The sequence below is a fragment of the Pavona decussata genome, unplaced genomic scaffold (assembly GCF_977016875.1).
Source record: "Pavona decussata unplaced genomic scaffold, jaPavDecu1.1 SCAFFOLD_233, whole genome shotgun sequence".
Classification (NCBI taxonomy): Eukaryota; Metazoa; Cnidaria; class Anthozoa; order Scleractinia; family Agariciidae; genus Pavona; species Pavona decussata.
The window spans coordinates 1,235,443-1,261,299 of NW_028145638.1; the positions used below are offsets into that span (position 1 = coordinate 1,235,443).

General features: G+C 38.5%; 3 protein-coding genes and 1 long non-coding RNA gene across 4 annotated transcripts; 2 read left to right on the forward strand and 2 right to left on the reverse strand.

Annotated features, from left to right (window-relative positions):
• Positions 1-1,224: 1,224 nt before the first annotated feature.
• LOC146458281 (GTPase Era, mitochondrial-like) lies at positions 1,225-3,882 on the reverse strand. The gene is made up of 2 exons (XM_085090653.1): positions 2,860-3,882; positions 1,225-2,585 (listed from the first exon to the last, which is right to left on the reverse strand). Exons 1-2 carry the CDS (start codon positions 3,847-3,849, stop codon positions 2,364-2,366), a joined length of 1,212 nt encoding a protein of 403 aa, XP_084946779.1. The 5' UTR covers positions 3,850-3,882; the 3' UTR covers positions 1,225-2,363.
• Positions 3,883-14,093, forward strand: LOC146458282 (arrestin domain-containing protein A-like). Its single transcript, XM_085090654.1, has 12 exons — positions 3,883-4,207; positions 5,536-5,609; positions 6,195-6,317; positions 7,288-7,350; positions 7,438-7,547; positions 8,302-8,429; positions 8,763-8,859; positions 9,057-9,220; positions 9,818-9,893; positions 11,483-11,578; positions 12,338-12,425; positions 13,157-14,093. Exons 1-12 carry the CDS (start codon positions 4,140-4,142, stop codon positions 13,204-13,206), a joined length of 1,137 nt encoding a protein of 378 aa, XP_084946780.1. The 5' UTR covers positions 3,883-4,139; the 3' UTR covers positions 13,207-14,093.
• A 1,603-nt stretch (positions 14,094-15,696) lies between these two features.
• On the forward strand, positions 15,697-16,930 carry LOC146458283 (uncharacterized). Its single transcript, XM_085090619.1, has one exon. The coding sequence runs from the start codon at positions 15,804-15,806 to the stop codon at positions 16,335-16,337; it is 534 nt and encodes a 177-aa protein (XP_084946745.1). The 5' UTR covers positions 15,697-15,803; the 3' UTR covers positions 16,338-16,930.
• A 4,571-nt stretch (positions 16,931-21,501) lies between these two features.
• LOC146458284 (uncharacterized) lies at positions 21,502-24,072 on the reverse strand. Its single transcript, XR_014858187.1, has 4 exons — positions 23,601-24,072; positions 22,900-22,993; positions 22,535-22,619; positions 21,502-21,610 (listed from the first exon to the last, which is right to left on the reverse strand). It is a non-coding gene; the product is annotated as an uncharacterized LOC146458284 (long non-coding RNA).
• Positions 24,073-25,857: the final 1,785 nt, after the last annotated feature.

Here is a 25,857-nt window from a genome sequence, read left to right on the forward strand (position 1 = left end):
GGCACTGTTGGAATTGACTGATGCATTATCAAAGGTTGAACAAGGGAACAACGCCCAGGAATAAGATTGAAGTGCCACATCGCCGCAAAGGTGAAAAAAAAAAAAAAATCGCCACGTGTGTCCGCATCAATCGGTGGCAAAAATCGCTTGTGATTTTCGCTGGCGATAAAATTCGCCGCGATCGGCGAATAAAATCTCCTAGTGTGTCGCCGGCTTTGTCGCGATCTTATTCCGTGATGTACAGGATAACGACGTGGGATAAAAGCACACAGAAGGGAATCAAAAACAAACAAAGAAAACAACAACAACAACAAAATAAAATACAGCGCAACTTAAATTTTCAATCAGCTGGGAGACCCCAATGTGATCATTTTTAGTTTTCAAAATTTCACGACGGAGTTTCTTTTACTCAAGTTTAAGTACTCTTAGGGAAAGTAGAAGACTATTCCAGAATTTTAACACCAGATCTTGAGAAACCTCTTCGTATTCCTTTGTTTCTACGGTTCTCGTATTCTCGACAAGAAAACTTTCATTACTTTTCGATATTTACAAGTATGAGTCACTTTCTGGCACGTTATCCTGAAAGACTGGGATAGCATTACGAGAAGTTCACTGAACTGGACACCAGACAGTGGAAGAACGAAGTGAGGCCAGCCACAAGAAACATGGAGGAGGACGATCATGGCTGAAATGAAAACAACAGGGAAGACGTGTATCTGAACTACATAATTATAATACCCGCAGTGCATTTTCGAATCAACTTTTCATAACTTTTTTCAGAACAAATCTAAGGAGATTTCGTCCAACCGTAATAGGAAAACTTTTTTGGACTGACATTCCTCAGACAGTTAAGGACAAACTTACTAAAATAATAATAATAATAATAATAATAATAATAATAATAATAATAATAATAATAATAATAATAATAATAATAATAATAATAATAATAATAATAATAATCTTTATACAGGGAGCCCACATCACGAAAGTGATATTCAGTGGGGCCCTGTAGATTGAGAAATGATTTAAAAATTACAATTATTTTAAAAATTACAATTATTTAAAACTAGAAAATACAAAGCCAGCGATAAGAAATAAAAATTAGAAATAAGAATTAAAAACTAGCTAAAAACACGCTCTTTGATACGCTCTTTTAAAAGAATGTTTAGAAAAGCACTCTATAAATATTACCTTGCTCAATCTTGATGATACATTCCTTGCTCATTATTGATGATACTTTATTCCAATTCTTTTCGTTTTTTCTTTGTTTTTTGTTTTCCTTCTGCTATATCTTTCTTATTTTTTCTATTCTACTTAGTTACTTTTCTTATCAATTTACTTCCTTCAAAGGGGCACAGTATTAGTTTTACTAGAGGTGCCCCTATACTCTCCTCTCTCCCTATTTGAATTGTATTTTTAAGCTGCGTGTTAGTCTGGTTTTTTTTTTTTTAATACCTCCAACTTTTGTATTTTGCGCTTATGTAACGGTAAGAGTGGAGAGTATAAATAAAAAATGTCAAAATGTCAAATGTCAAAGAAGATTGTAACCAACAGAGAGAAATGGAAAACTCTGGTCTCAGCCTTATGTGCCATATTGGCGTAAAGAGGATCAGTTCAGTATGACTTTCCCACAACTCAAACACAAGTTGTGAAAGGTATTATATCACAATTCATCTGTACCTTGTCCTGCAATGGTGTTGAGTTGAATTGACAAAGTGGTTTCTGGTTTTATACAAGATACAGGGCGTGGGGGTACGTTTGTCCAGAAATACCCCAAACCCTGAATCTGGGTACTTTATTTAAGACAATCCTTTTTGTCATTTTCATACAACTTCATGTTTGACAGAATTATTATTTCGTGTTGTAGTAAGAATTAAGGTTAGGGGACACTTTGTTATGTCCATCATACAGTTCATGCATCTCATTAGCATGCATTTCTGGACATATCTCGGTGGAGGTGGGGGGAATCTTTAACTTGATGCAAACATGAAGGGTGTGGAGTTGTAAGGAGCCTGAGAGTAGCCTTTCACCACAAGAGATATGTAAATGCTTGCTAATGGATGTGTGATCGTTACAATGGACACCACAAAGTGTCCCCTTGATCTTCCACTAAACAAAAGTCAATATCAGTGTATGATAAAACCATATGAAAATGACAAAAGATGCAGAGTATTCAAACTAAGAGTTAGATGTGCATACATTTCTGGACATAACTGCACAACAAAAGGAAAGATGGCGCAATACAACTGGTCATTTTTGTTTACTCTTCTATCATAGTCAGACATTGCTAGAATTTGCTGGAAAATGTCCAGTGACCAATGTTTATATTCAGCTGGTAGTCATCACCTTGCTTTGAGTTATCAGTAAGTGTGCAGTGGTGCCTCAAAGCCAACCTTCTCACTTACTGACACATCAACGGTTAACTCTACAGGCTGCTTCAGGAGATTTTCTAAATCTGCTGACACCAGATCTTTCAATCGGTCGATTTGTTCCAGTACACATCTGCGTTGGCTTTTCTTGCGGCAATACAGTTTGTGGTGAATTCTCCAATGATCTTCCCTTGATTCACACAACACATTCACCTGTAAAATGCATTGATTAGAAGTCTTGATTAGCATGTCACAATAATGAGACAATCACGTTAAAAGCATTTGTCTGCACGAGTGTCTGACTTTCCCTTAAAGACACATCTGTGCAGAGATATATGTGTATGAGCAATGCAGTTAAACCCTGGGCTCGCTTGTTCGTGAGCCAATTAAACTCCACTTTTTTTAGCCCGCGGCGGGTACTTACTAAGAACCCTATGGATATCCTGGCTAAAATTAGAGTTTTAAGGTGTATGTGTTCACAGCATACCTGCTTAATTTGCCATGGTATCTCGTGCTCATACAGCTGCAATAACTTCTCTCTGAAAATCTCCTGCATTTGCTCTTCAAATGGCTGATCAGTAGATGTCTCTGGGGGGTATAACCACTCACTAGGCTTGCTTTTTACAGCCAAGTACTGTTTTACATCATCAACGCCATCTCCACTTGCAGCTGAGATCATGAACACTTGTTCAAATTTACTCCAGCCCCCGGTGGCTTCGTAGTTGCCCCACTTGTCCTTTATGCGGTCCTGTAACAAGGCATCGGCAACATTGAGTAAAATCGTTTTGTGTTTTATGCTGTCTACTTTGTTTAAGATAAGAATACATGGTATATCTGCATGACTCTCCAAGGCTTTTAAGATCGATTCGTGAATCGTCATACTTCTGCGCTTATCAGAGGCATCGGTGATGACTGCAATGAGGTCCGCATCCTCCATAGCTTCCTTGGGTGCCAGTACATGTTGGCGGGTCATTTTAAGTCGCCGGGCTTCACCGAGTGTGACTATCCCAGGGGTATCTAGCAGTACTATTTGAGACTCGCCCACTATGAATACCCCAAGTGTCTGTTTCCGAGTGGTGTGAGGTATTGGGGTGACTGCACAAATTTTTTGTCCCGTAAGACGGTTTGTTAATGTTGATTTGCCAGTGTTTGCTTCTCCAATGATTGCAACTCTCAGTAGCTTCGATGTTTCTTGCTTCGTTGAAGTCATTTCACTGTACGAATTATCCTCACTTTCAACCATACTCGACTTGTTGCTTTTACGACTTGCTCCACTGTTCGCAGCTTCGTTTGAAATTTCTCTTGTAAAATCACTCACGCCCCTTATGAGGCCTCTGTGGGCCCACTCTTTCACACGAAACATGACACTTGTATTACTTTGTTGAGACAAGCCAGTAAATATGCTTTCCCTGAAGGTTAATCCTGATCTACTTCCTGATCTTCTGCCGCAAAAACGCAACAACGTGAAAGCCGCCATCTTGTTTCAGCACGTCTAGACCCAGATTCCCCCGGTAATGTAGGAGGACGTGCTTGTGATCATTGGAAGACGTTCAAATGTCTTTTCGGTCTTAATTTGTAAAGTTTTTGTGGCCGAGAAGGATTCGTTTTAGAATCGAGATTTTCCATATATCCCCAGAAGGCATAAAACGTTCTTGAACAAAGCTGGCTAAATTTGGCCGATTGCTTCTCGGCTAAAACAGATAGCCAGACTTGATCGGATTTTCCAAGTTCAAAGATGTTGAAACAGTGTCTTCTTCCTCTGAGAAAATGAGCATGAACAGGATAGCAGTGAGAACAAACAAAGGAGAGTATCTTGGAGGGGAGAAAGTCTACGGGTGAGTATGTATTACGCATACAGTAATTATATTTGCAAGCAACTCGAATTAGATTACGTTTAGGCGTGAACGTTCGCAGACACTGCAAATGTAAACATATGTAAGCTTAGCTAAGTTGGGTTTCAGATGCATGCCTTGTTGTATTCAGAGTCCCTCCTTGCAAATCAATCTTATTCCTTGTACCTTAACAGCAGTATCGTTTAATTTTGAAACCTGGTTGCTGGTGACGTGGTTGATCTTTCAGTTGAATAAAAATTCAACTACAGAATACAGGGCCACTTTGGTCCACACACTTAAGAACGACACATAACACAATAGAACGACACATTAAACACAATAGATGCTATTATCATGTAAATAAGTGGTCCTGTATTCTGTAATTTAGCCAATTTTTCCTGCACCTAAGCTTTATTAAGCTTACTTACTTAAAGAACTAAAATAAAGGTAATTGAGCTTATTGTATTTTGCAGCGAAGGCTGAGGGTTTTGAATGGGAAATCTGATGCCCAGGGGAGGGATAGGGGAGTACTCAGGCTCAGAATTTTTGGTGGGCGTACTTCCCAGCCCTTGCCAATAATAGGCGGATGGGACCTGGTATACTAAAGGATCTATTGGTTGCCAACATGTCAATCAACACTCAACCGACGTGTCCGTTGACACTCAGCTTATATGTCGATTGACTCTCAGCTGATACATTGGTCGATATCAGTCGCCTCTCATCAGTTGATACTTGATCGCTTTAGTCACCGACGCTCCGACGCTTGGCGGATACCCTACCGACACTTGATCTAGTCTTGTTTCTCTACTCAAATTGCTCTTGTTTGCGTTGCCCTCAGCCACTACGCTGAGTACCTGCACTTAATTACAACAACATGCCACTCGCGGTCACACTCTGACCAAGTGCAAAAGCGATCAACATTCAAGGGTAACAGTGAACTGTTACTTCGATGTCATAGTTTTTGCAAATTTGTTACATGTACCTGAGCACTCATGGGCTTATAGTGGGAAACAGTTGTATTGTTAGATGTCATGTGACCATAAAGTAGCCAATAAATGTACGTGCTGTTGTTAACAATACAGAATTATAGCAACAAAAGTCAACCAAAAAACCACCAACAATCGACCTTTATAAATGCAGCTAAATGTAATTTAGGCTACTGGTAAGTTAGAATTGAGGCAATGCTGTTCTGTGGCTTTTGGGCGGTCATGGAAATACATTAACTGTAGTACCTTGAAGAATGGACTACATTAAGAAGGGACCTAATAGCATAATGTGCAGTACTTTAATACATTATACTGGTACTCATCATTTCACTTTGTAATATTCAGGACAGTGTATTTGTGGATATGTGGTACTGATCCTTGTAGAGGGGTGAAACTCAAATTTAGAGGATATGAAAAATGTGAGTATGCAATGAAACTGAGGAGCTTCTGGGTATAAATGTAATAAGATACATGTGTAATGTCAAGAATGTTACAACATTTAGTTTTTTTTTTTTTTACAATAACTATATGTGTACTTCATTGCAGTACCAGTGAAGCTGTACTGTCAAGTTATTTAAGATTACAGTTTAGTCCATTTGCTTTTAAGACCTCTCTTTTAGTTAAAGTGACAGTGACAGCCTGAGCAAAATGTTCTTGACTGAAAACAGTGTACGATATAAAAATTAATGAATTTATTTATTTATGTTATAAAATAAATTATTAAAAACTAGATCATTGTATAATGCAATTCGAGCAATTTGATTGGTTTAGCGGCCATGGTTTATGAGCCATTATACCATGCCTGAGAAATAGAGACCATTAAATTGTCTAACTTGTAATTGTTCTTGCAAAGCGAATTCAGCAAAATCTAGCAATATTTCTTGACTGTTTTTAATAAAACAATTATTCCACTCATGCTTGTTGGATATGAGATGATTATAGCCAGCTTGGTATCATCTCACATCCAATGTGCGCTCGTGGAATAATAATTGTTGAATACATAGGTGAATGGGAATATAGAGAAGTGCAACAAGATGAAGCAACCCAATTGCCAGTTGAAAGGGTTGGAACCAAGCATTCAAGGAAGGATATGTTTAGAGCTGAGCTGAGACTCATTGAATATCCTGGTAAGTTACCCAGCTATCTTTTTGTTAGTTGTCAGTTTGTATATTATGTCGTGGTTTAATTTTTTGCTCAGTTTAAAATTTTTCAGACCAGTTTAATTTTTATTTTCCTTTGTGCAGTATTCATTACCATAATCGGAGACACAAAGAGAAATAAAAATCAAACTGGTTTGAAAAATTATTTGTTAACTCCCAAAATTTTGAACCACAATGTCATAGTCCTCATGAGAGTCAGCTTGACTTGTACCATTTTGGCCCAACATGTTCCTAAATTCAAGCAATTAGTTGGGTGCTTAACACTTCTAAATTCCAATTCGACCTGGAACGCATGCCTTGGACACCTTTGAATTGAGTTTCTCACTGGAGAGCTCTTTGATGCTCAGTGGGTAAACAAATTACATTTACATGTTTATGTTTGTTTTTTACATTTTTAATATGTCTTGATGTTTAAGAAATTTTCACCACTAGTTCCATGGATAAGGAATTCATAGAGAACTATGAAGAGAGTAATATTTTAGATCTTTAAAGGGGTACTGTCACGGCAATTTCTCTGCAGTATTGTGGACGTTAAAACTGCTAAAATGTTTGACAAATAACCTTTAATTTCTCTAACATAAAATTTCTCTTAGATCACTGGGAGGAAATTATTATAAGTGATTTCTCCGAGGAAGAACAAACTATAAAATTATCAGTTTTTAGCAATTTCTCTAAAATGCTCAGGACAAACAATTTTTCAAGTTGCAATCCATTTTCATCCAAGCCATCCACAGCCAAAAATAATTAATACAAGTTTCTGTGCACTAGTAGGGTTATTGTTAACACAACTGAACCATTCTTTTAACGTTTCCATCACTAAAAATATATTTTTGGCCATTCGAAGTTATACTAAAAATAGATGACACTGCCCCTTTAATTATATTGGGCAAAAAAGGTTTTCAAACAGTGACAACATGACCTAATGTTTCTTGCCTAGATGGAATACCAATGGGCTGTTATGCATATCCATTCCACTACACCCTGCAACAAGGTTTACCAGGTGAGAAAAATATTATTTTGTAGTTGGCTTGTATTTAATAACAGTTGAGATGCACTGTGTTTGTAATATAAATTTGATTTTTGACAGGCTCATTTGAATCCAATGGAAACCAGGCAAACGGAGACAAGTGGAAAGCAAAGATCAATTACAAAGTCATAGCTGAAGTTGACAGGCCTGGATCAGGGGAAGTTTTGAAGGTCAGATAGATGTACAAACCTCTAACAAAACCTGTACCAGTACATGTACATCTATCCATCAGTCAGTTTTTTCATCTGTCTGGAAGCCAGACTAGTCCGTCAGTCTGTTCAGTCGGTCAGTCTACTTATTGGGTTGTTCATCTCTCCATAGATCTGTTAGACAAACAAGTGGCAATAGCCCCTGTCAGTGCATTGTTCCATCTCTTTGTCTCTTTGTCATTCATTTGCCCTGCTGTCCGTCATTTTCTCTAGTATCCTTCCTTCCATCTGTCAATCAGGCATTCAGTCTGTCAGTTGATCAATTAGTCCATCTGTCTGTCTGTGGGTTGGTCCATCCATCCATATCTAATTAATTAATATTTATAAGACAAACAAATGTATGATCCTCACAACTTCATGTAGATATTATAAATTAATTCAAAAGCTCGTTAATAATTCATAAGTCCATTGACCTATCAAATGGTCGATAATACATCATAGCAGTGACTTTATATCGACAAACCCCCTCCTCATTAGCGGTGTTTTATCAGCTGATAAAACACTCATTAGTATGTGGTGTTTTTCTTGTGCGCTAATTTCCAACATTCACAAAAGCATAAATGTTGTTATGAACTCTAGTGACACACACTTTTCAAGGAATGTTTTTGAAGCTGTTCAAAAAACTAACCAGTTGGCTTCGCCTCGTGGTTTTAAACCCAATAAAACACTCCTGATGTTTTTTAAACATTAAGTAACATGATATTACATTCCTCAGGCTTCTCAGGTCATCACAGTAAATGAGCATCTACCCCTGACGACTGTTGAACCAGAGATCATGACAGATCGCAGAACTGTGAAGATTTGTTGTTGCATCCCAAAAGGAGACGTCTTGTTAAATGCCTGGTATGTGATCAAAACCAGATGTCTTTAGCTAAATCAGAACCTGGAGGGAACAATGTGCCCCAGGTGCAACATAGCAAGGACTCTACTATGCCCAGTCTGATGTGCTGCTTCTAATTAACGTGGGATCCGCTGTAATTGGCCAGGCTGTAGTGGTCTCCCAGTGCCTAATAATTTTTTAACACATTCATGCATATAGATCTGTATCTGTATTTTAGTTAGGCAAAGTTAAATATATAAATTAAATATTATAGCTCTGCATCCACATTTCTGTCTGGCTATTTAATATTTAATATCTCAGTAATGGCGAACATGTGTTTTTACCTTTATTTCAAGGCTGGATAAAAAAGTTTACACATCTGGAGAAACGGCTTTGCTTCATGTTGATGTAAAGAACAACTCTAATGTGGATATTGATTCTTTCATTGTTAAGGTAATCTAATCTTTTTTTTAATGTATTTACCACGGTCACCTAAGTATCAACTATTTTCTTTGAACCAAAAATGTAGCATTTCATGTATTCTCGACTGGAACCTTTACTTTATTGGTTTCGTGTTTTTGTTTTGCATTAAAATTAGTTTATGGTTTTCGGTCCCGTTATTAAATAACTGTGTGTTATCTCTCCGGTAGCTTATGAGAGTGGTAAATCTCAAACCTCAAGACAAAGAGCTTTCATCATCTGTCAGCAGCCAGGACAGCAGACCATCTATACAGGCAACCAGAATTCCTGTCATTATAGAAACTATCACAGAGAAGTCACGGAATGGATGTCAAGGGAAACAGCTTCGAAACCTGTAATTATAAGCTTAATATATGTACATTTATTAGAAATATTACATGTGCATTTATGCAGTAATCTCAGTGTTTTAATAGACATTCTTACAGGGCCTCAATTTTCCATAATTTGCAGTTATTAATGAGTCATGATGCAATAAACTTTTAATGACACAGTAATAATTGGCTTTTTAAATTAATCATTATGGTTACAGCTGCAATTTATTTCAAATTTACAGACAGTGCACTTATTGAGGTGTAGATGAAATGGTTAGCACTCATTTTCATTTAATTCTAAACTGACTCTGGACACCATGAGGTTTTAACACAATGTAGTATTCCTTATGTTATTGTCGACATGGTACAGAACTCCAGGCTTAATTAGCCTTAACTGATTTTTTCCAACCTTCGTATTCTCGTAAGTTTGAACTAAGTAAATACTTCAATTCATGTAGTTTTAAGTGAATGTTCAAGGTCACAAGTTTTGAGACATGAAAACCATGTTGAGTGTTAACCACATGTAAAAGTTCTTGTTATTAATAAAAAAAATAAAAACAAACCACTGACGTCAGTGCACATTCTCAATGTGAACTTATGAAGGACTAATCTTTCTTTAGTGAGATACCCCTTGACCTATGGGAAGAGTCATCACGAGAGGAATTTCAACCTTCTACTAATGGACAAATTGTAAAGGTAAGATAGACCCCTTAAGTTAATGGCATGCAACTCATAGTTTCAAGTGAGAAGTACACCAGTCCTGTAAAATGAATTTAAAGGACTTGGTAGAAAGTGGGTTTACCATACGTTGAATTTTGCTGATGCGGTATTTGATTTCTGCTTGTTATTACGCTGTCAGTTTGATACACTGAATCATGCTTTCACCTGCATGCTGCCAGTGAACTGATACTACTGATAATATTATTTTCTGCCTCAGTGTGAACCTATGTACATCACAAATTTATACCTGTCAACTCTCACGCCTGTGGGTTGAAGACTTCAATCTCACGCCAGCTCACGCTTACAGACTAATTTCTCATGCCTGGTTGAAAAATGTGAGCTGTTAGAGCCTTAACCGACACACCTTCCAAAAATATGTAAACTCAAACCAATGCAAGAAATAAAAAGTCCATGTAAAATGAGTAAATGATAATACTTTCCCTGAAATCTCTGATTTTTGGATGTCAGTATGGAGCATAATCACTTCCTTGAGAACTTCAGAATTATTCAGAACATCTTCCAAAATCTTTGGATGTACTGGTAGTCGTGTCATCTTTGAAAATCCTGACACTCCCAGGGTAAAAATCAATCTCATGACTTTGAGTCAGAAAAAGTTGGCAGGTATACAAATTTACTGGCATACTGTTAACAAAAGTATTGTACATATAACTACAAGTGAAAATTGCTAATCTCTCTTTGGACGTCCATGGTCAAAATTATTGTTGTAGAGTACGTCACCCTATGTGATGATTTTGAATTTGAATGTCTTATTCTTGTGAATTCAGTTTTCTATCTGTCTGTCTTGGTTGGCTCCACAAGGGTGGAGTCAAGGCCAGGTGTAAAGGGGTGGAAACCCTAGGCTGTCTCTATGAGAAGTCGACACTACAATAATATAATTATTCTTAGGTTGGGGTTGCGCCTCGCATGGGTATCATATCCTGTTCACGCTAACCCTTTTGGTCTTTCTTTTCATATTTCTTTCTCTCATATTTATAATTTGCTGTTTATTAATGATTAAATAATTATTAATAATTAATTGACCAGTAAAGCTGAAAGAAAAAAAATTATATTTTTTCAAAATGCTCTGGCCTCTGTAGCATGCCCCCTGACCCCTCCCCCCCCCCCAAAAAAAAAATAAAATGAATAAATAAAAAGAGAGATTTGATTGATTCTCCCCCACCCCCTCCCTCCCTTCTTAAATAATGATTTTGATTTTTAATACTGAATCAATCCTTGCTGCACTAGTAATAATTTATTATGGAGTTCCCTTAATTCCAGCTGTATATTTATTGAAGGCCTTTAATGTATTGCATGTATATACAGACCACCAACCCTGTACATGCAGCTATAAATTATATCTAAAATTTATTGACTCTTCAGCTCAGAAACTGAATAATGCCAACTTTTCGTCACACACAAGTATAATTATGTGATACAAAACTCTGTCCATTTTTCTTTGCTGTATTTACATGTGAATACCAGGTCATCTACGAACAGTTGGAGATAAATGAAAAATGATGAATGAATAATATTCATTTGCTAATCCATCAAATTTTGTATTTCAGAGTAAATATCATGTAGATGTGGAAATGGATATTAAGTGGGCACTGCCTATCTCTGTCCAACTGCCTGTCACATTAAGAGCTGCACCAAATCAATCGGTGAGTTTATTTTAATGATAACAATATGGTTATAACTAATAAGTCACTGATAACATTCATACTACAGTATGCATGTACAGCAAGGCTGAAAACCACCAGGGAGTTTCAGTTGTAATCATGCAGGACCCCTTTGGATTCCAGCCACTGAGCAATTCCTTGGCAACCTAGATAGTCAAGCGAGCCCGAAAGATGGCGCAGGTGGGAAAAATAGGAAAAGACATAGGGCAGGCAGGCTGTAAAGCCCTGATGTTTCTTTAATAACCAATTTATTTTTCCCACTGATATCCATTCAAGTTTCCTTCATCCAAGTTAAATGTCTCTGACAAAATTAATGGGCCATCTTTGAGGTGAATGAATCACCTACCCTCCTTGAACTTTGTTGGTTCTTCTGCTACTTACATTATTGCTAGTTGGTAGTTCTTAAGTGGAGATCGGAGAGGCTGGACTGGAGGACAACAGAGATGGTAAACTGAATGAAGATTCACAAATTGTAGTTAACAGAACTTCACCAGTCAGTGGAGACTCTGGACTGGGGAACAACAGAGAGAGTCTCGCACTCTCCACTATAGTACTATACCATTATAATTTTTTGATTTGTTAGTTAAATGTGAAGTTAACAGAAAGTATTAAAACCCTCATACATGTAAAAGGTTGCAATCAGTGTGAGTATAGTGGCAGTTCTAACAACACTATAATGTTTGTCTGAGCTCTAGTCTCCTGGTTTAAATGTTATATATTATTATATGTTACCTTTTTTAGTGGAGTGACTGGGAGCCACCTCCATGGGTATACAATTGCAGAGTTATAAAGATCACTGGTCCCTGTGCTGTCCCAGAGCACCTTTTAGGTAAGGTTAAGTCAGTCTCTGCTAATTTGTTTAACAGTAACAGTTACTATTCCTTCTACACTAAAAAAGGAGGAACCATCTTTAAATTATACCTGGGAGTAGTAAGATTATTATTTTTAAAGTGAAACACATGAAGGCAGCCATCAGGGCTTAAAATCTGATTAATAATTAATCCACTCTCAAAACATTTTTGCCAGAGACTGCAGAGGGGGCTGGGGGGGGGGGGGGGGGGGGGCTTTAACAAGAAAACAAGTCGAAAATTTCTGCCTCATCAGCCTGTTGTGTTGGTCAAATGTAAGGGCCAGTCTGAAGCATTGACTCCTTACTTCAAAAGAAAAGAAAACATGTTTTATTTCGTACAATTAAAAATTTACATCAGTGTTGACAGTTTTTGATGCATTTCTAGCCATTTCAGAAGACTTAACTTTAAATTTTTTTCCGGGGGAGCATGCCCCCCCCCCCCCCTAGTTGTCTCACCCTGATGCGTTTGCTTTAGCCCTAGCCTGTGAACATCCGCCCCCTCCCCTCAAAAAAACCGATTTTTTGAGGGGAGGGGGCGGATGTTCACAGGCTACTTTAGCCCCCCACTCCAAAACCCGCTCTGCGAGCCCTGCTTGCAAAATGCGCTTGAAGTTCACAAGCCATTTCTTGTGGTTTTGTGTGTTTGTGTTTAGCTTTTGATCTCCTTGACAATAATATTAAATTTTGAAATCAACTTTCTTGCTTTTCAGGTTCTAAACTATTTGTCAACATCCCAGGGATACAAGCAGACCCCTTTTGAGAATAGTAATTTTAAATTTTATTTAGTACGTTCATTTTAAAAGTATTGAAATGTTTGTAAACATGGTATGTTGTAATTAGGTATTGATTGGTCAAAGTACTGTAAGCCAGCATCACTCAGGATTTTCATTAAGAGCCAAACCCTGGGCAAATTGACTGCCTGTGGACATGACTTTGCTTGGCTGTTTTTTTAAACATCTTGAGTGACTTTTGTGATAAAAGGCCACATGCATTATATATCCACGTCAACTACAGTCCTGCACTCCCTGGGTGCACTAACCTCTTGCCCTCCTACAGGTTCAAAATCTTGGTGAAACCCCAGGGCCCAGTTGTCGAGGCCCTATTAAGCTAATCCTGGGTCAATGTGAACTTTGATTCAATTATATTTACTAATCCATAAGGATTCGTCCAAATGATTTTGTCCCTAAGTTTTGCCTTAGACTTGTCTAGTTACCATTAGCTTAAAATGAGCCTTTAATTAATATGTTGATGTGTTTTACATTTTTTATTAGTTTCTTCACAAAACGAGCTTGAGTTTTTGTGATTCTTAAAGAATGTTATTTAAGCAATGAGATTATTCTGAACTAGACTTTATAATTAAATCTAGGACAGAGATTAGTTATTTTATTGTGGAACATTTTTTAAAGAAGAGTATTTCAGTGCAAGTAAAACTTTGCAATTTTGTATGATAGAGAATAGATTAGAATAGATTACTTTTATCAAATGTAGAGAATTATTGTTATACAAATAAAAACAATAGAGTACAGCTGATGTACGTCATTTACTTATTCACGTTTTTGTAAATGGTTTTAGTTTGTTACCATAATGAGCAACAAATTGAAAAGTAATAAATATGACTTTCAAATATAATAAAAAAAATTTATTGTTCTATCTGTGGAAAATTTTGTTTGTCTGTTTGTTTGTAGTGACCCATGGTCTCTTACCTAGCCCCCCCCCCCCCCCCCCCACCCCCACTTAGCCCCGCTCCAAAAAGTGGGTCCCGTCCCGAACATGTAATACAGTTTTGACCACTTCCCTGATTTGAGGGAAATATCCATTAGTCAAACATCAGTTCTCTTTCTGGTTCTTTTTCCTTCATATTTGTGTACAAACTGGCAGGTGACCAGTTATTTTGCATAACAACGATAAATAACAAACGTGTAATAAATTTGGAATCTAACAAAATAGCCACGACATGTTTCGGTCGTGCAACGACCATCTTCAGTTGCATAGAATAAAAAATTAGATAGCAGCCCGGCAGAGCGATTCCAAAACTCCAAAAAAGTACTGGCCCGCGAACAATCGTGATCACGTGGCTATTTTTGCCGTTCCACCTTATAGCATCCATCGACCCACGCTAGCTTTGTAACCTTCATCAGAACAAAACATCGGATTGTAGTAGGCCATTGTAATAACGCAACAGAAACAGGGGCTTGGTTAAAACCGCACCATTTACACGATATCATTGGACATAAAATTAAACGGATGCCCCTGAAACCATTTTTTTCCGTTAAACGATGCCTATCCCACCCAGATTTTAGGTGTTTTAAGGAGCAAAATCTTGGCATCATGTCCGCCAATATTGCAGAAAGCTCACATTGAAAGGAAGGTGGTGAAACTTCTGTTGTTATATAGTATCGTAGACAAAGACATCATGTCTTCTTTTTCAGCGCAACTTTTATACCCAACTCCAATAATGCTTTTTTTGCCCAGTCTCAAGATTCCCGATTCAGGCTCATACCCTAATGTTTCCCTTTTCTCGGAAGGGCCGACTCAAAATTAGCGAACCTTACGCCTCAACTGTCCACACATCACGTGACTTTCGCAAGTTAAATCCTCCAATTTCATGTGACGTGACAGCAATTAAACCGGAAGTCAGCCATACTGGTGGACAAGCTGACCGGTCGCGTAGTGTCAAAACACACGAATTGGGGTCACGCTTGTTGAATTTCTTTTGTGTTTTTGAGCGCTGTACTAAATGGATTATCTTTGTGCGGAGAAGAATTGTGCACGCAGTAGTGCTAGAGAAACGTAGAGTGAAAAGTCGACGAAATTAAGAGGTATTGAAATAGCAGGTGACATGAAGGCTTCCTTGCCGTATGAGTACGCATGCTGTTAATAGCTGCGCCGGTACAGTGCTGGTGGGTCCACGGCATACAAACTTCTCGTTATTTATCATGTCTAAAAGAAATTTATATTCAGTCATTTATGGCAAGTGCGAGAGTTATTGGGTTTTAACATGAACCCGATTTGAAAATGCAATGAAAACGACGGCAAGTATGCAGGCATTCACTATAGAATAACCCTTGTTTCAGTAAAAATGGAACCTTTCCGACCTGCGCATTTCATCCATCAACAGTTTCTCACAAAGCTAATCGTCTCTCAGTTGCAATAATCAATTCACGCTTTTCCAAGAAAAAGTGGAAATTTGTGACTTCTTAGAAATCTTGATGCACAAGATTATCCAATAAGATTTCGCCAGGTGTACTATTATCTGCCAAATGGCAACTAAATGAATAAGAGCGAGGTCAACATTCAGACAAGTTACGACAACTGAAAGATTTTATTCCGCGGAATTCTAAAGCAATCAAAGCCACAATGTCTTTGACCGACGTCTTTGCAGAGCCAATGCTCGACACCGAAGAGTACTTGGAAGAATACAGGGAGCAGCTGGTTGATCTTGACGAGAAAGGCTTGCTGCCTAAACTAGACGAAAACCTGACCTACAAAGTTTACTCGATTCGGGGAAGCGAATTTGGAGCGCACGAATCGATTGTCCTCACCACAGATGATGAGCATTTCATCACCGTAGAGCTTGGTTTTATTATAGTCGACGGCAAGAAACACATCTATCCCGTGACAAGATCGTTGTCAAAATCCAAGAAATCCAAGATGGAGTACCGTGGAACAATCGAAGCAAAAGGCGAGGAATTGATTGGAAAGGCAGTGGCGGTAATGAAGCAGTTTGGCAGCTACTTCAAGTTTTGTAACAACTGCCAAAATTTCTGTAATATGTACGTGGAGGCTATTGGTTTGAAGAAAGCTCAAACGCTGACTGACGGCGACAAAGCGAAGATAGCAGGAATAGTTGCAGCTATTGTAGCTTTTCTGTTTGCCATGTTGCGGAGGTAAAGCGGAACCCAGAAAGGCTACCTAGAAAGCTCAACTAAAGACAGTGAACTTATTCAGTGTATTTGATTCTTGTTAGTTTGGTTCAGTGTAGAAAAAGTGTCTGGTTTTCAGAGTTAATTGTCAACTGAGATTGCTGTAATTCAACAAGACTGAGCAGTCATTAGGAACTGAACTTGTAGAGCGAAAGTTAAAGCGGAAAACTGAATCGTTCGTCCATCTTCAGCTAAGTAACCGATTTACAGTACGTCTAGCTGGGACTACTGCATGCACAGGAGACTCTTGTCTTCCTAATTATTGAATACTAAGTTATATTCCAAGTTTAATTTTAATCAGGTTGTAAACATTCATAGCAATGAAAAGTATTGAATGTGAATATTCGTTCGTGTGCGTTCTCGAGTGTCTGGCACGCTGACTATCCACGCAGCGCGAGAAGATCACGCGCGTCCTCGCCTGAGAAAAAAGGGTTCAGTATGCATAGTCAATGAAAATATCACGAATTCTTTATTATTTTTTGCACTGTAGGTATAATCGTCACCTTCTAACTTGTCGTTACCTTCTCTAGCTTTTATTAAAAATAGTAGGTTAGAATTGGACTACGACTAATTTATTTCTTGAGAATGATGTATTATTCAGTGAGTGACACAGGCATACTCGGAAAAAGGAAATCCGAGTGCTCCGATCAGGAGTCGAACCTAAGACCTTCCGATTATTAGTTCGAATGCTCTACCACTGAGCTACAGGAGACTCGAGGGAGCTAAGGCCATTAAACTAGGTTCGTGGGACTTCTTCTCTTTCACGTACAGCAAGCCAAACACGAGCCCGCGCTAAAATCTCCTCGCGGGAGGCGATGATCATGCGCACTGGCCTTTTCGTTCGATCTACTGTCCACGAGTATTGTGCCTAGTATTGACACTGCAAGGAATTCCACCTCACGACCAAGTTATTAGTGCCGTTTTGGGATGCTTGACTTCGAAACTTGCAATTGAGAACCTATATAGCTACAAAATTGCGCTACTAGAATAAGTTGTGTGTCGTGCAAGAGCTCTGGGTATCTTCTTCTCTTGCCTGGCTATGGTATCGTTTCTGCTAAAAGGGCGAAGAAAAAGAAATGTACGACGTATAATCGTTTTAACAAGCTCTCCGCAGTTTATCTCTACGGGTAATTTGTTTATCCACAGAGTTATGCCTTATGATATTCGCGATCCCAAGTAATATATATCTTTTTTATTTTTTTACAAAGCTTTCACGATAAAGACGGTGCCTACTAAAACCGAAGTATTTAAGCGTAGTTTATGACTATACAGGAAGAGCAGATCTTAGCAAGCGCTATCGGAATCCAAAAAGAAAATTGGGGGTAACCACGCATTTTTTTTAGAGATAATTAGGAAACAATTATTCTAAAGGGCAGTAAAATATTAAGCAATGAATTGCGTTTTTTCCAAATTAAAGCTTGATTATCTCTGATAAATGCATGGTTACCTTCAATTTTCTTTTTGGATACCAAAAGCACTTGCTGAGTTCTGCTTTCTCCGCATAGTTTTAAACTGCGCAAAAATATCCCTGTACTAGCAGGCACCACCCATAGGAAACCTGACTATCTCGAGATGAGCAGAGCGTATACGCAGTAACAATAGTAGGTACCGTCCTCATCACAGAGAAAATAGGACAAAGAATTGTGCAATTGCTTTATTCAATTCGTCGAAAAGTAAAACTTGGTCGAAACGAATTTAAATTACATTGTCAATTAATATATTTGTCGACTTTGACCTATATACGGAAACCTAAAGTAATGACTAAATTCTCTGTCGAATAAGGATTGTGTCCGCTTCTCCCATTAGTTTATAGTTTGCTTTTACAATCGAAAGCCTGTGTGAAAGAATTTTACGGACCACGGACCAATCCCAAGTTCAAGTCGAGGTCTAAAGTCAGTCTAAGTCTCTTATTTTGCCTTTTAACCCAAATTAAACCTGTTTACCCTATTCCTTTTACTAGAATCCTAAACCTACTTGTAATAATCAAAGATTAGGGAGTGCGTTCGATGATCTCGATCCAGGTTCTCTCTCCTTTGCCAAGTCGGGGATAATGTCATTCGCCCCTGCAAAATCTGCTGGGGATGCCAGATACGCGTCCCAAGATCCATTCATTTATTGTCCCATACAATCTTTACTCCAATCTGTATTAGGAGTGCGTTCTTTCTACGTCGAACGCAATAAGCCCTAAATTGTAACAGTAATCTTAAAATATGATTTTATCTCCTAAATCCCAGCTTAAATTTTAAACTGCAATAGACCATATTCGTATTCTCGGTATGGAACTGGATCGAGCTTGCAATGGAGGCTCATGCGGGGGAATATATTAGAAACTATTTGCATGTGAAAAGATTCCCCCGCATAAGCCTCGTGTGCAAGCTAGTTCCAGTTCAATACCGAGAATACGAATACGGTCTATTGTATAGTCACCTAACTCCTAGATATATTGTAGTCTGCATAACCCTGTCAACCAAAAACCACGGCGAAAAAATTGTCCTTCTCTGACAATAATGGATTTTTTTTTATTTTCAGTATTCTCTTGGCTTACTTTTACATGCAAAACACTCTATATACAGAATATCATATATATTATGTTATTTACAATTTAACCGAGGTATTCACAGTGCAGTAATTACAAAGTTTGTGGCGGGTACAAAACCAAAAATATAAATTCAACTAGATGTTACAATTACAAAAGCTTGAAAAAGCTCAAAACCTTACTTAGAGTTTGGATTTATGTTTTTCAAAACTTTTTACTTTCTTAAGCATTTTTCAGCTAGCTGGTTGGAACACCAAAATATCTCCCTTCATTAGTAGGTTATTGCTTAAGTTTGTTAGTGTGCTTATACATGTTATGATCAGGAAAGATTTCAGATGTTCCAAGCCCAGCCAAATTTAGTTATTTTTCGTGACTTGTTTGAAAACAATTTCTGACGTGACTCAAGGTAAATTCTAAGGTCAAAAAACAACGATTTATCAATCTGCGTTTGCTTTTGCAATACGTTATTAAACCCAAATTTCAAAATATAGTATATTTTCCCCTGTCGGTCAGTGAAAATTAATTCATTTTATTTAATATAAAGTTTACATAAATTCAGTTGCTAATATAAAATAATATAACTTCAAGAAAATGATTTAGAGCGTTATTGAATTTTAATTTTAAGCTCAGCATGAGAAAGGCTTAGTAAGAGGCTATTTCGTTTGCCTCTGTGAGTGACCGTCGTCAATCCAAAAGACGAGAGTAGCTAAGTAATCCAAACAGACTACAAGTCTTTAAATCACCAATTTATAAGTTTGTGAAAATCCATACACAATCATCCCAAACAAAACTTTTGCAAAAACTATAGCTAGAGTGAAAAACCATAGATTCTGTAAAAGGTGTCAATGAAACTAACTTGCAACCAGACAAGGAGATGTATTTAGCGCCAACTCAAGGAGATGTCAAGAGGCACATGGATGGCTCAGGTTTACTTCAAATGGTTAAAAACTCAGTAAGCATGAATAATGAAAGATCAAAGGGACGACTTTTGCTCAACCATCAACTCTGAGATGTCGATAATTGAGAGGGTGTCAGTGCAAAAACATCCCATCTATTCATAATATACATACATGACAAATGAATAACTGGGACATTTTGCACTTGACCCTTTAAATTGTGTAATTTAAAGTCCCCCTCCCCTCTTAAATTTTGTTAACGAAAAAGTGAATGTTTTGTAAACTAAAATATAAAAAATCTCGTCAGACAACGTACAAGGAATCGCACGCAAATCATCCCTTTGTCTTGCTTTCGTGGGAGTGGTAAGGATCTATGGCATCATGAACAATAAAACACACCAATAATATCATGAAACAATGATCTCATGTCTTATATGTATTAATCATTCATGAACAACTTTGTTTTCGTAAAGGGGGGGGGGGGGGTGAGGCGTTGGAAAAATTTGGGGAGCGGAAGGGAGATGGACAAACAGGCATGTCCATCATGATAATAACTAAATAGAGGAGAGGTAAGACTGGGAGGGGAGGGTGGGGGAGAGTAGTTGTGGGAATTTGAAAGGATATGTGGGAAAGACCTCATTAGCAAGTCCTTGAGTGGCAGGCAAATGCATCTTTTTAAGCGTTAATCGTTTTGGCAAGAGTCATTAAGCTGTCCAGGATGATAAGTGCACGAAAAAGAGAAACTCGAAGCAAAACGTTTTCATAACTGGGCACTCCGAGAAGTTAGGTGGTCACTCACGGAACCATTTTGGGAGAAAACAGTTATCTATATAACTTACCAACAAATTACTTTATCTAAAACTGCAAAACAGTCGTTCGCTTTTATTCTCTTGCAGTCCCCAAAAGGAGAACCACACCTCAAGAAAAGTGCGAGTTCGAGGCGCAAATCACCGAAGGCCTGCACTGTCGCGCACTAGCTTCGTAGCTCACTTTCGAACCTTTCACTTGAAGACCGCACGCGTTCTGTTCAAACGAAACTAATACAACTGTTTTGCAGTGTGTGCTCATCTTAACTATAATTGGCGTTTTTTACACCGAAAGCTTGATTTTCTGCTTCCACGTGCTGTGCATGGCCCCCTGATCCACCCTTTTCAGACAACTTGACTTCGCTGACTTGTCCCAAGTAGTCGTTCGAGCAACGTCCTGCAAGGAGTTCTCTCTGAGAGGAAAAAATTGAAAACCTAAAGTTAGATTGCGATGTCTCAATATTGACATGACAAATTTTCTTTAATAATGAAATTAATTACGTTTTTCTTCATCATTCACATTATAACGATCTATAACCGTATCCACGCTCGCCCTACATTTGCCCGGTGTTAACTGAATGCCGCCCAGTCTCTCATTCCTCGTTACCCCGTCCCGGTCCCTCGCCTCTTGTATTTGGTATTTGAAGAAAGCAAAAAACTTTTCTTTTCGTGGCTTCTCTTCTTGCAGTAACAGATATCCCAATTTGGGTGGATTTCCTGCTTTTCACACGATCAATGGTTTTTCTAGACAATTTCTTTCTGGTAATTCATTTGATATGTATCATGTAAGCCTGTTACTCGACGTTAGTCGTCTTAACAATCTGTAGATTAATTACAAGGAGAAATTGGATGTCGAGCATTCATGGAATCAAACCATGAAATTCAGTTGCTTACCTCTTGGAAGACGCGTAAACAATAAAGTGGTTCTAGACTTCAGTTCTGACTGCTGTCGGGCGGATGGCGAGGGTCATGAGGAAAATACATTTTGTTGTGTTCACTACTTCTGTAAGGGAGTAATAATGAATACACTCTTTTTTATAATAAGAACGTTGAGGCTGAGATTAACTAAAATTTAAGAGTATACTAACCCATACCAAGAACATTACCCAGGCTGAGAGTCAGTTAAGAACATTTTTATTTTGATGATACTTTTCGTAAAGCCAAATTTACCGAGAGTTGGCTGCCGCGACATCTTTTACCCAGCACTAGAGCACGTATAAGCAACATGACAGAGCATGTCACAAGCAATTAATATGACACCACATTACGGCACATATTATATTGGTCTTTTTATATAGGTGTCTTGGGTCACGTGCGCGTATAGTTTATTGAAATTCTATAACAGGTAACTTAAGAACACTTCAGGCTCAAATTGGCCAAAAAAAAAATGAAGAACTACCAGCCTCAGCCCCAAAATTAGACGTCCTTATAAAAAAAAAATGAGTGTAGGCAATCAGCGGAAGTGCTAAGAGATTAACACTACAAGTCGGCTATTTCCTATTTCAGAAAGAAACGACAACAGTGATATTTTAGAATCGCGTTTACGGCAAACAGCAAAAGTGAGCTTCGCGTTTATGTTTTCTTGAATAAAATGAATACATAAATGTCAATAGCGCAAAATAATTTTGGTCTTCGATGCTAACAAAAAATTACTCAATTTTACTGAGAAACTGAAAACAGCGAGCGGCAAATGAAGGATAAACATGGTCACGTAGGGTCACTTCTGTCGTTTGGCGTAAACGTCATCAAGCTAAATCTCTCTTATAGTGCAACAACAGAGCTTTGAATCACAAAACTTGAACAAGAAGCGCTTGAAATCCCGTGGTTAGCAATGATACAGCTCTCCTTAGCGTGTGCAAGAACAAGCATTGTTTATATCACTATGGAAACGTCGGAATCAAAATGAGAAAGCTGGTATCGCGCGTACCTCTTAAAACGCAAAAGCTTTTCACGTTGTGTATGCTGTGATGATTTGCATCATAGAGACATACAGCACGCTGAGATAGGTTCTTCTGCAAGGAATTAGACAAAAACAAATCAGTTAATTAGCTTGCAGATCAACAACAACGACGTCACGTCCCTATTTCTAACGCACGAAAAAACCGTGAAATTTTACCACTGAAACGTCAATGCTTCAACTCAGACCGCGTTTTCATGAAGCATATAAAGCACTTAAAAAGAAACAAGACCATCACAAATGTGTCTTCTTTTGAAATTCACCAGCACTTTGGTGGACTTAATGGTTTGTTGTCTAAATAGCTTACGAAAGCACATAAAAGAGAAATCACTAACCTAAGCTTGGAAGACTAACAGTAGTGGCGTTGAAGTCACCAGCAGAACAGGTAATATGATGTCTTGCAGTCAGGATCAACATCTGATTCAGGCCCTGAAAGGTACAGGAAATGAAGAAAATAATGAGTTTTCCGACCATTCTCAAGTCTTTTCAATCTTCCTGTTCAGAGAGCTGGCCAATAAGGGGCCATTTGCAGCTAACGGCCACATGGTACAAAATCCACCATACTGGAGAGAAAGCAACGCTTTGGGACATCCAAAACAAAGAACATTCAAGTTTTACTGGATGAAGTCGCTTTGTTTTGGATGTCCCAGTGCATAGCTTGCTCTTCAGCATGGTGCATTTTGTACCATGTGACCGTTAGCTGCAAAGGGCAATTGAATCAACAAGTTGAACTTAATTACTATTGGAAATTATCCGTAAGAGATGCGGCTCCTCAAAATTGGGAACAATCATTTTGCACAACACTGAACAACACAGAAACAGTTCTACAGCAAATCATACACCTTAGAGTTTTATCGGCATGCATATGTTAGAAATGTAAAATGCGTGGGGTTGATGTATAGTCGAAGTATACTTGGCTACACCAAACAAGCTAGTTTCCAGGCAGTTCGCTCATTACACTACCGTGGTTAGTGGCTCTGTGTCCTACACTGAAACACAACTGAATGCACGTAATCAATAGAAATTTCACTGGTACCACGATCAAAGCGTGTTTTGCTTCCTGCTTCTGTCTCACCCCTTCCAAAAGTCCACTGTTGCATGTCTGGATGCTAACAGTCAGCTTGAATTGCAGCTGAAACACCATAAAGCCAAGAGCGGCACATTGCTGTTCACAGGACTGGCAGGAAATTTGGACACTATGTCTGGAACGTCCTGAAAAATTCTGCTCAAAAGTTCAATTTAACAAAAATAAAAGTACCTATTACACTTCTACTCGTAAGGTTCGAGCGGCAAAATTAGATCTTTAGCTCTAATGGAGACTACATATTGGGTTACAGGTTTGAATCCTGCTCCATGGACTAACCTGTTTAAAGCATGTTTAACCTGTTTGCTCAAGCTGGCCGTTTGGATCCATAGAGACCACAAACAATGGTCGAGACTTCTGCGACCCTCAAATGCCTTCAATAACATAACACGGTAAACAGAAAGGTGAATCAGAAATAGAAAGGTAGATTGGGTTTGAATTCTCGTGAACAAATAGGAGGAAATCAAACAGTTACCACATAAATCTGATTGAGACCTCACCGGATCTTTCTTGGACTGTTGATCGACCTGCTTTCAATATCATACATAACACAGCACAATTAGCAGCAAATTAAAAAGAATCAATATCAGAGAGATCAACTGCGTTGACACCCCACGTGATTGAAGTTACGGAAATCAGCTGTTCTGAGCTTTCGACCCGCATCATATGTTCAACTGACAATAACAAACTACTGAGGTCACCGACTAGGTTAGAATCCCATTCGGATTGAAACTACAGAATATAATTATTCTCAGCTTCCGAGCTGCGTTCACTGACTGGGTTTGAATCCATCATGAAGGCACTGAATTTTTTCTGAACTACCGACCTGCTTCAAATCTAGCTCTTCCCTCACACCGCTGAGGCCTTTGGGTTTGAATCCCATTGAAGCCACAAATTAGTCATTGTGGCTTTTGGCCTGCATACAGTAGAACTGATGGGTGACTTGTCAACCATTCCAGTGTAACGCCCCACTCTTGAAAACCGTACGTTTGTTATACTTACAGTTTCTGTGCATGTTCTAAAGCCATCTCTGAGTTGCGGTTTTTCTTGATTAAAGAGAGGTCCAAAGAGTAGCTGTTGACAACATGCGCCCCGCCCAACAGGAACTGAAAAAGTACAGAGTATCATTTGTTAGAACAAAGAAAAAAAATCTGGCGTACCTCTCGCGTTGATGCTGTGGATTATAACCTTCTTCGACCACGACGGATGCAAGCCACAAACGACAAAAACTAGTGAGCTGTCAGCTTCAGGGCGCAGCTGTCTGAAGGACAGTTCATGGACGTAATGGCATGCATGGAAGACCTCCAAATGTGGACAGCTATGACGTCATGTATCTATCCCATCTACCTGATCGATTTCCCGTGAATAGCTAGGTCAGTAAAAACACGTTTCTATCAGTTTCAGGCGTCTTCTTCACTGCATTCTGCTTTCGGAGGAACTTGGTGATCAATCTGATTGCCGTAAGTGGACAAAATGCGTCTTGATTTCGCATTCCAAAAAAAAGAAAAAAGAATAATCTTGGGACGTCTTTGGTAGTGTCAGCAAGTAGAGACCGTGAGCTGCGAAGTGACAAAAATAAATGAAGTCCTCTAAAGTCTCCGTCTGAAAATTCAGGTGATTTGAAACGTTACTAGTGTAATGTTGCGCCACCATTCGAATTTTCGGCCTGAAACTAACGTTAGTAGCGGCTAATAAACCACAAAGGACACGAATGAAAAGTCATTCAGTCTTGGATATGTTATTCAAATTAAACTTTTATTTTAAGAAAGAAAGCACCGTTTTGTGCCTTTTACATTCATGTGATATTCACTTATATCAGAAAAGTCGCAAATCAAAGTGCATCCGTTGAATGTCGTCGAGGTTGTTGCCGCCGGAAAGAGACGTTGATTCTTTTGAAGCCAATCATCGTTTGTTTCCGCCTGATCCATCTGACCGCCGTAAGTGGACTTTAAAATGCGTCTTCATTTCGCATTCCAAAAAAGAGAAAAAAATCTTGACATCTTTGGAAGCTTCAGCAAGTAGAGACAGCTGCAAAGTGACAAAAAAAATTGCAGACCTCTAAAAATCCAGATGATTTGAAACGTTGCTGTACGTAATGTTGCGTCACCGTTCGAATTTTCGGCCTGAAACGAAAACGTTAGTAGCCTAATAAACCACAATGGACAAGAATGAAACAGGCATTCAGTCTTGTGTATGTTTTCCAAACTTT